The following is an 11,057-nucleotide window of genomic DNA, read 5'->3' as shown; positions in this document are numbered from 1 at the left end:
ACAACTATTAATGATAACTATATAAGTAAGGTTCAATATTTAATACTACAAACATACGATTACAGTATTGTTATACATAATTTTTTATTGTCACGTTTTAAAATGAATTCAGTTGCGACCAACAGGCAGGTCAATGACAATTTTCTAATCTTTGTCTATGCCAGCTGTGGGCGAATTAAAGAAGAATTATGTTGTTTATATGTTGCTCTAGGAAGAAGAAGAAGTTATCAAATGAGGTTATGTGAAATGTTTGTTATCGTCAGAGCTTACAAAATTTGTATAATTTATTGTTTTGTATAGAAGAGAGAGGATTGAAATACCTGATAAATGGAAAAATTGCAAGCAGAAAACTTGGAAAATATGTTTTGCAGTTTGTGTATAAATAGTGTATGCGATGCAAATTGCCAGGTAATAGAAGCCCTAAAGGATGTTCTGGAAATTGTTTTACCAAAATTGGTAAGAACAAGTTACTAAAGTTACTTTTATATCTATAGTATCATTCATCTAACAAATTACTCATTTAATTAATTACTTAAAGGAATGCTTGTTCAAATGTTAACACGTAACAAAAAAAACTAACTGAACATAACGTAAATGGTTGTCATAGAATTTCTTTAGAAACGTATAAATCATAATTATTTGAAAAATGAATTCTTTTTGTAGATACTACGGCAACTGAAGTATAAATATATAAAAAATCAGCTACATACTCATAGCTATCGTAGGTAGTCTTTACATATGCGACTTTGGCATCCCTTAAATCTTTAATTACGCTTCTTTTTCAGAATTTGGACGAACGAGACAAACATTTCATCTGTGAAGCATGTTCCATAAAATTATTTGATGCTTTTAATTTTAAGTTGACTTGTATAGAAACCGAGGATATTGTTTTTCCTCATATTGATGCCAGTAAAATGTCAGTGGTTGATTTAAAAGAAGTTTACTTAAAAGAGAAGGGAAATATTCCGTTAACCGATATATCGGAATACCAGAGGGTTTGTCGATTATGTTTCCGGTTGGTGACGTCCGGACTTGTGTCATTAAATGAAGTTGACATTGACATAATTGGAACGTATATACCACAAGTTGTAAGTATATTTCAAAGGACTCCTCATGAAAATATTTGTATGTGTAGAGATAGTTTTTTGTATAAATGAAATTCTATAACATATAGATGCTTACAAAATCAATAATTATCAAACTTTTATTTATTTATCATGTTTCATTGGGCCTGCAGGGTCTGTACTAGTTACATATTTTATGAAAAATTACAAATTTTTGGCACGCTACATATTCTATATTTTTTTAATCACCTACATAAGTTACATATTTTCAGAGTTTACAATTTAATTTGCAGCAAACATTATTATATACAGGGTGTAAATTAAGTATGTATAATAAATTCAACAGACGATTGTTTGAGTGATTTTAAGACAAAAAGTTCAAATAAACATTAGTGCGCAAATGCTTCGTTTAGAAGATACAGGGTGTTAAAAAAAATGTTATTTCATAAATATGTATCTTAAACACCCTTTACCCAATTTTGTTGTAATTTGTAGTGCTAATTTAACCCTAACTCGATTAGATTTATTAAGTCCAGTGGTGTCCCGAGCGGTACCTTAATGAATATTTTTATGATTATTTCCTATTTTTTCCCCAAGTTTCTTTTGTGGTCCAGGGATATGCAAATAAGTGGATTCAAGAGACAAAAAAGTTGTATTTTTAGTTGCATAATCCAAAAATATAAAAATTACAAAAAGTCAGTCGGTCACTGGACTTAATAAATCTAATCAAGTTAGGATTAAATTAGCCTCTTAACACTGCCAAATTACAACAAAATTGCGTAAAGGGTATTTAAAATATTTAAGGAATAGCAATTTCTTTACAGAAGTTTAACACCCTGTATCTTCAAAACGAAGCAACCGCGGGCCACTGTTTATATGAACTTTTTGTCTTAAAATAACTCAAATAATCGTCTGTTGAAATTATTGTACATACTTAATTAACACCCTGTATATTTGAAAGCCAAATTTGAAGAGGCAATTATTTGGATAGCTTTGTGTGTTCCCATTATTGCGCATTGGTAAAGAGGAATATAGGACAAGTTTGAAGCTGCTCTAACTGCTCTAACTGACAAACATACAAACATATAAACAAACATATAAACAAACATACAAAAAATGGACGGCCCTGATTTAAACTCTTATCTTTCTGATCTAACGAGATCCTCTATTTGACATAGGATATGCACTGTTTATTTCCTAAATTTCGATTCATATTTGAATAACAGATCGAAACCTAAAATAAAAGTAGTCACATATTGAGATTTCTTCATATGTAGGCAAATATTACCAACAAATAATGTTTTTTAGTGTTGGAAAAATTTCAAAAATTAAAAAAAAATTCTTTTGGACTCAGGTCTCTTAAATTAAGACTTTCTGATAAATTCCAAATACAGATACATTATAAAGCATTTTACTTTTTACAAAATCATCATTTTAGACATTTTTTTGAATTATTACATTTAACAATTTCAATAGGTCAGGTATGTGTTTGAATTTGTTTCAATTCGCTTTATATTCTAAGAAAATATTCTAAAATAATAATTAAAGAATTTTACATTATAGTAGAACCTCGATAATCCGAACCCCTGTAATCCGAACGTTCGATAATCCGAACGCCGTTTTGGGAAAAATAAAAATAGTATGTAATCAGAATCGCTCTCTAACTGCTACAGTAAACAGAGCATCACAACAAACTATTTTGTACCTTTAACAATACAACGTGCTCCTTATTTTATGGGAAATAGTAGGTCAGTGTTCATTTTTTGCATGCTACTATGCCTGGAAAGCATTTTGTTTGGTAATCCGAACGATTCGATAGTCCGAACCACCCCCGGTCCCAATTAGTTCGGATTATCGAGGTTCTACTGTATTTACAAAAGATTGAACCATTTAATTTATATTGATTATTTCTATTTTTTTTAATTTGTATAACATGCTGTTAGATTTCCCTTTGCATATTTAAAGCAAAAGGTTTACTTGTCAATACCTGGTATGCAATTATATTTACATATGTATATGAGGGCTAATCCCGTTGCTCCACCCTTAATCCATTTAAAGGCCAACAAAATTATTCATAATAGAAGCCGACATGTATAGACCAACACTATTACAGAGATACATATGATGAGATACATATCAATATGAAAATGAAGAGCACCTAGCTACCACAAAATTAGACCATCTGCTGCGACACAAATGAAAGACATTTTTGTACCTTCATTATTTCATTCGGCAGATTTGTAACGAAAGTTAAAGCAAATATCGGACTCCATTCCCCGATCGTAAGCTGGAACTGTTCATGTCTGTCAAAACCATAGAATTGATTGTGTAAATGTGTTGCTAGACAAATAATTGTAATGTGCAAACTTTTGTTTGGTTTTTGTTCTTTTTTTTTTGAATTGGTTTTTTCAGTTAAAAAGGTAACAGAGATTCACTGAAATTTTTTTGTTGTAGAACATCAACGCTACCAGGGATCCTGTTATATGCGGACCATGTTTCCATTCGCTTCGTACTCATGGTGGATTTGTAAAGAACTGCCTTGATGCACAGGAAAAATACAAAAGTTCAGATAAACAGTTTTATGTTAAAACCGAAGAAATTAAAGTAAAACTGGAAGAAGACAGTCAGGATGTGCCGGAGAAATTTAAAAACATTGACGAGCAGTCTGATATTAGATCTGAAAAGATTGAAATAAAACTAGAGGGAGAGGTTTGTGATGGGTAAGTAAATATCTATAAATTTTATTACCACACACACAAAAATATAATTCTTTCAAATAAACTATGAAACCTAACAGAAAACTCGAATAGTAATAAATAAATAATAATAAATGAAATACACAAAAATAAATAAATAATCTGTTTACTCACCTGATTTTTACAGCATATGATATACTTTAAACCTTGCGGCTAATCTTTGATTATCGGTAATAGTTTTCTCTTCCACAACGTTTAAAATTTCTGATTCTAAGTTTCTGGCTCCCTTAACTTATTTCACTCTAACATTATCGTATTGGCGTATAAAGCTCCTATAATCCCTTAAATGTTGAACCAATTTTACAAACATCTTATTTGGTACTTATAGGTTAGGATAATTCATCTCGTATCGTATTCTTGCAACAGCATGTTTTGTCCTGACAAAAAGTAGGCTGTAACCATATCAACTTTTTCTTGACTTGCATCCATGCATTTTCATCTTACACAAAAACTTAAACGAAAGCAGAAAAATACACTACCATCACAAAACTTTTAAATAATTAACTTATTAGGTTACTTACCTTACACAAAGACATTTCACCCGTTTCACTGAATTACCATCGCAATTTGTTTTTTACCCATTTACCATTCCGTCATATCCTACCAGGTGTGAAGTCAACCGGCAGTATCGGCTTTTCAGAGGTGGCGATACAGTGGAGACTAACCTCCGATGCTCTTTGTAAGCATTCGGAACAGGATCAGATTCAGCTTAAATTTAAACTGTTCATTATTTAATGTTGCTGTATAGTTTATTTTGGATGAAGTTAATATGTTGAACACTGGTTGTCTGCCCAAGTGGATAATAAAAAAAGAGTAGAAATATACCATATTTTGTTCAGAATTTTATAATTTTTAAGTATTACCTGCTTTAACATTCCTAAATATCTCTATATAGCGCCTCTATATAGTTTATGTAGCGACAGTAGTATAATTCAAGGCAAGGTCAGAGGTCATTATCACTGAGATTTACAAATTAAATACATTACTGCTTAAGAAAATAGTAACGCGTAATTGTAAAAATTTGAAACGGTTTTGAAAAAATATTCGATATCAATCAAATTAGTATTTTTATTTATTTTTTTATTATGTATGTCTTTTAAAACGGCAAAAGTGATTATTTTAAAACACAGATTGGTTTTATTTTCAATTACTAACGTATTATTATTATTATTATTATTATTATTATTATTATTACTATTATTACAATTAGCCCTAAAAAAGCTGACTCCTATTTAACGTATACATATAGGAAATTTAAAGTGCAACATTTGAAAATGATTCGTGTTATTACATTTTTTAAAATTAAATTTTTTTTCAGAGCTTCATCATATGATAACGAAACAATTAAAAACAAAAAGATGTATACTTCTGAAGATACAGTAGAAATAAAAGGCGAACGTGTGTTTAAATCTGAGAGAGAATTTATTGAGAATTATAATGACCAAATACCCAGAAGCGAACAGTCTAAATTTGAAAAAAGTGGGCCTTCGTTAGACATGCAAGTGTTATCCCAATGTGGTAAATGTAAGTTTAAAACTAAGCATAAACCAAACGTGGAACTGCATCAGATACAAAAAACCCTTTCGGAAGCGGGCAAGTCCAAGTGTGATACCTGCGGTTTTGATACCAAACATAAAAGTAATCTGAAGACGTTTCAGTTAACGCACAAAGACACTTCAAAAATTCGAATGTACAACTGTGATATATGTAATTACAAAACTAAATACAACAGTCATCTAAAAATTCATCACTTAGTACACAAAGACTCGTCAGAAATCCAAATGTACAAATGTGATACTTGTACCTACGAAACTAAATACAAGGGACATCTAAAAGATCATCTGTTAACGCACAAAGATCCTTCGGAAATCCAAATGAACAAGTGTGATACTTGCGGTTTTGAAACTAAATATAAGAGCCACCTGAAGAGGCATCGTATGATGCACAAAGATTCCTCGGAAATCCAAAGGTTTAAGTGTAACATGTGCAGTTTTGTAACCAGGCATAAGAATTATCTGAGAGCGCATCAGTTGGTGCACAAAGGCCGTACGGAAGTCCAAATGTACAGATGTGATACGTGTAGTTTTGAAACTAAGTATAAGGGACATCTGAGAGTGCACCAATTGATACACAAAGACTCGTCAGAAATCCAAATGTACAAATGTGAGTACTGTGCTTATGAAAGTAGGTATAACGGTAATCTAAATAAGCATCGGTTGATACACAAAGATCCTTCGGAAATCCAAATGTACAAGTGCGACATATGTAATTATGAGAGTAAACGTAAGAAGAATTTGAAAGATCATCGATTAACACATGGACAAACAAAATGGGAATACGATACACACGACTATGACACTGTTAATAAACTCTAAGCTACAAGTCGTAAAATGTAATTGTGGAAGCGATTGTAGGAACTGTTAGACATTTATTTGCTTTGAATTTATTTATTTATTTCTTAAATGTTTCTAAATAATCAAGTTGCATTCAGTAAATAACATTGTGTAATTTACAAATTGTAATTTAATGTTGTGAATTGAAAAAGTTGTAAAAGAAAATATAAACTAATTTTCAAAAAATGTTTTAGTATCGCTACGCCATCTATACAGAAAGATTTGAACTAACAGTTCTAACTACAATTTGAAGCTATTCGAGGGACCTAACAACCCCAGCTTCCAAAACTAAAATAAATGTCTTCATTTCGGAGATATTGGCAGCGGGAGTGTTAAATGGCACACCCTGTATTCTTAGATTGTTGATATCTCATTTAGTTTTTGCGCTATTGTTATTTGAATGCAACGTGTTTAAATGATAGTACCGATTTTTGAAATGTGCAACGACGATGCAACGTTAAATATTGCGTGAAACTGGAGAAAACTTTTACGGAAACGTTTCAACTTTTGAAACTAGCTTACGGAGATGAAGCTCTAGGTCGTATGCAATGTTACGAATGGTTTTCATGATTTAAAACCGGTTGGTCGTCCAAAATTTGTGAATATATTAAACGTACAAATTATTTTAAAAACTTCTCATTTTAGTACAACCAAATTACACTTGGAGAAAAAAAAAATGGTTACCCGGACTTTTATAAGTGGAAATGGTAAAAGTTGTAGATCATACAAAAATTTACAACTTTTGTAGAGGTCACTTTTTAAGATAACCTCAAAATTTCCTAGAAAATGCGAAAAACTGGTTTTTTTCTGATTTCCACAAAAATAATTTAATTTTAACGAAACTTGGTGAAAGTATTTCTTTCTGTGTCTTAAATAACTACAATTTTTTTTAGATAAAAAAATCAAGATGTTTCCGAGATATTAATTTTTTCCGGGTTAAACACTTTTTTTTCAAAGAAAAATTCTGCTTAAAAAAATTATCGTACACAGTTCTACCGGTAATATTTTTTTTTGTTTTGACATTTACTTTTTGGTGAAATAAAAAAATCTGTAATCACAGTTCAAAAACATGCTCAAAAATGCAAAAAAATAAAAAATGACGCAACAAAGAATTTTTCAGTATTGTTAATTTGTTTAAATTAAAAAACATTCAAAAAATGATCATCGGCAGAACTTTATACGATGATTTTTCCAAGTAGAATTTTTCTTTGAAGAAAAAGTGTTTCACAACGGAAAAAATTAATATCTCGGAAACTTCTTGATTTTTTTATCTAAAAAAAAATTGTGGAAAGGTATACTTTCACCAAGTTTCGTCTAAATTAAATTATTTTTGCGGAAATGAGAAATAAAAAGGAAATATCAGAAAAAAACTGATTTTCGCATTTTCTTCGGAAATTTTGAGGTTATCTTAAAAAGTGACCTCTACAAAAGTTGTAAATTTTTGTATGATCTACAACTTTTGTATTGGATATTTTTTTGTTTGCCGTTAACTTTTGCCAGAAATCCCAATGACAATTTTTCACAACTTTTCAACCCCCCAAATCAACCCTCCGCCGCCCCTGCTCACGCGTTTATTTATTCATTTTTTTTTTTCATTTATTATAAGCCCCTTTGCCACTTCCACTTATAAAAGTCCAAGGTAACATTTTTCTTTTTTTTCCTTCTAAATGAGTTATTTCGATCGGTCTATCTTTCTACTATCTTTCGCATTAGGTATAAAGTTTTAAGAAATTTTCTTTTAATTCCTGGAATAACACAAAAAACATACGCATAATTTAGTCCTCATAAAAAATTGGGAAAGAAAATAAAAGTCCATAAATTTATTTTACAACTGATAGCAAATTTCTGATCTGACAGTCGAGTTTCCCATGAAAATCGAGCTCGGGAACGTCGTGTCAGATTTATCATATCTTTAATAGTTTCTGAAATACCCTGAAATCCCATCAAAAATGGACCAGCCTGTACAATTGTATTGAAGTTTCTAACAACTCTCGTCCGTCTCATTTCTGTGGTGTGTTTTATGTTTACTTTTTAACTTCTGTTTTAGCTCCTGTATTTTTGTCGTATCAAAGTATTAACATAATTTTTGTTGCAGAACTTGAATTACTATGTGTAGGTATTAAAGGTAGAAGAAAAAAAGGTACAAAACAGTTATCTCTTTTTTTTTTAATTTTACAATAATTAGTAGTACTAAGTAGTACACTCCTAAGAAAACATTAAAATTTAAATATCTTGAAATTTATCAATTTCTGGATAATGCATATTATGGTTCACTTGACTGCAAATTGTCTCTACTAACACATCTTCAAAGGATTACGTCGACGTACCATAAAAAAAACATTACCTATCTTTATACAGAAGTCTATCAGATATCTTGAGATAACTCATGTTAATTGTACCAGTTATAAAAGTTGAGCTCAGGATTTTCGAGTTTTAATGGTATATTAAATAATTACTAAATTTTTTTGTTAATACCATTTTATCGATCCAAAACATCGTTCGTGTGCGAATTTAAAGTTTGAAGAATAATAAGTTAGAAAATTGAAAAGTTCTAGACTAATGGTATTTTTAGACTTTCCATAATATTAATGAGAAAAAAATCCAGTATGTTTTTTGGAACCAGTATTTTTACAGTTACTATTATCTTATTCAACTTTGTTTTACTTATTTTAAATTAAAAAACATTAAAAAATGGCTTACTTTTGGAATAAAATGTACGAAATCTTTTTTAAAAATGCATTTAAGAATCAATCAACCATGCATTTTCAAATTTTCAAAATACTAGGTGGTGTCGAAATCTGAATGCCTTAATGACAGTATTCAGTATTGGTCATAGGTTTATAAAATCGTATTCAAATTTAACGAATTTTTGCCTATACAAAAGAAAGCGTTTTCATTGCTGCGCAATATTTTAAAAATGAAGATTTGGCAGCTGTAGTTCACAATTTTTATACAAAATATGGTCGGAATAGTGATTTAACTTCGTTAACTGTAAAGAAATTAATTGAAGAATAAATGTTTTTTAATATTCACCAATATCATAGTGTTACCTACCGTTTTCCATACTTTTCACTTCTGGTAGTGAAGCAAAGTATATTGCTAGCGTCAGTCCAAAAATTACTGAAATCATTACTTTGTTATACTACCATTAGATTTGCAGGGTCCGTCCAATTCAATGATTCCCAAAATGTTCTATATTGACCCCTATGGTCGACTCCGAACTGCAAGGGCACCATGTCAGCGCTAATAAAAAATAGGGGTGCACGAGATGTAAATGATAGAATTATTATTACGGACTATTGCGAAAAAGATTTTGATAGTTTTTCCATTTTCATACCACATGGAATTTAAAGTTAAACCTAACTAAATTGAAGCCAAATATTGAAAATTTGCTATTAAAGAAAGTAAGTAAAGCTCATCCCTTCCAAAGCATTTATATTTTTGTGTAGTTATTTTATGTTATCATTTTGCTATATTTGCATTTTGTGTTATTTTAATAAATAAATGTGTAAAACTTGAAGTTTTTTTTTAACTATTTCACTCTATAATTAAACCTATCAAAATAAGTAGCACTATGTCAGTTGTCAAAAACAAGTTTGAGGATGAATTTGTAACAATTCAATATTAGAAATGCGGGGATCTACCGAAACAGAAAAAATTGGTAGCAAAAAGTTTGGCGACCTCTGGTCTAATTGCTGATAATCGTAGGGGGAGAAGTTAGGCTGACCGCGGCCAGAGGGCAGCGAAGTCGATATCTTCAGATCTAAGAAAGAAAGAATGCATCAGAGAAATAATTTGTTATTTATACTGTTATAATATGGTAAAAAAAGTATTATAAGTAATAACTATTAATGATAACTTCCCATTTAGTTTGTTCTGAGGGCGTCGAACACAGTGCGCTCTGGATCCTGACGACCTACAAACATCAAAATTTTTGGGCAAACTTCAGCTTGTTACTTTTTAGACAAGGTAAAACCACATACTTGTATATGGGTAAAACACACCATTTGACTTATCTGATAGCGTAGCTTATAAAATCAATGGCACTACTATATGAGATCGATTTGTCCAGTTACTGTAATGTTCAGTGAATCTATAACTAATAAGTTTCAATATTTAATACTATAAATATACGAATACAGTATTGTTACACATAATTTTTTATTGTCACATGTTTTAAAATGAACTTAGTTGCGACCAACAGGCATGATACAATTACAATTTTCTAGTCTTGTCTATGCTAGCTGTAGGAGAAATAAAAATTAAAGAAAAATTATGTTGTTTATATGCTGCTCTAGGAAGGAGTTATCAAATGAGGTTATGTCAAATGTTTGTTGCATACAGGGTAGCCAATGGTTCCCAGATGAAATACCCATTACAGGATTCACCATTACCCACAAATACCCACATTGCAATTTTTTACAGGGCGACACATATAAAATAAATATTCGATCTTTATTACATTTCAAACAAGAATTAAAATAAAACAAATGGTTTTTTTATTCGTTTTAAAATGGCATGTTTATTCGAAATGGTAAGTTATTAACTGCCAGTAGTCCACATAATTTAAGACTCTTTGGTAGACTGTTAAATGCGTTTTGTCATAAGATAATTTATTTTGATATTCGATTTAATTTGTTTAACATTATTTTTATGTTTTTCTGAAGACTGATGTGATACAGATCATTTTTACTATAAATTCAATAATGGATAGTTACTTGATCCAAATCAGAAAGACTGGCTTATAAAGCGCGCCACGCGCGCCATTATTCCATGGCTAGAAATTGGCCTCAATGATTTGGGATCGAGGGGGATTATCCCTCTTTATCCTGCCTCATCTCGTG

At 30.6% G+C, this 11,057-nt stretch overlaps 1 protein-coding gene across 1 annotated transcript; it reads left to right on the top strand.

The window, feature by feature from the left end:
* The first annotated feature begins 251 nt into the window (after positions 1 to 251).
* On the top strand, positions 252 to 6,233 carry LOC108914505 (zinc finger protein 90-like). Its single transcript, XM_018720325.1, has 4 exons — positions 252 to 456; positions 786 to 1,088; positions 3,519 to 3,784; positions 5,139 to 6,233. Exons 1-4 carry the CDS (start codon positions 328 to 330, stop codon positions 6,193 to 6,195), a joined length of 1,755 nt encoding a protein of 584 aa, XP_018575841.1. The 5' UTR covers positions 252 to 327; the 3' UTR covers positions 6,196 to 6,233.
* Positions 6,234 to 11,057: the final 4,824 nt, after the last annotated feature.

Source organism: Anoplophora glabripennis, unplaced genomic scaffold, assembly GCF_000390285.2.
Source record: "Anoplophora glabripennis isolate ALB-LARVAE unplaced genomic scaffold, Agla_2.0 scaffold1337, whole genome shotgun sequence".
Classification (NCBI taxonomy): domain Eukaryota; kingdom Metazoa; phylum Arthropoda; class Insecta; order Coleoptera; family Cerambycidae; genus Anoplophora; species Anoplophora glabripennis.
This window is presented reverse-complemented; position numbering and strand designations above follow the sequence as displayed.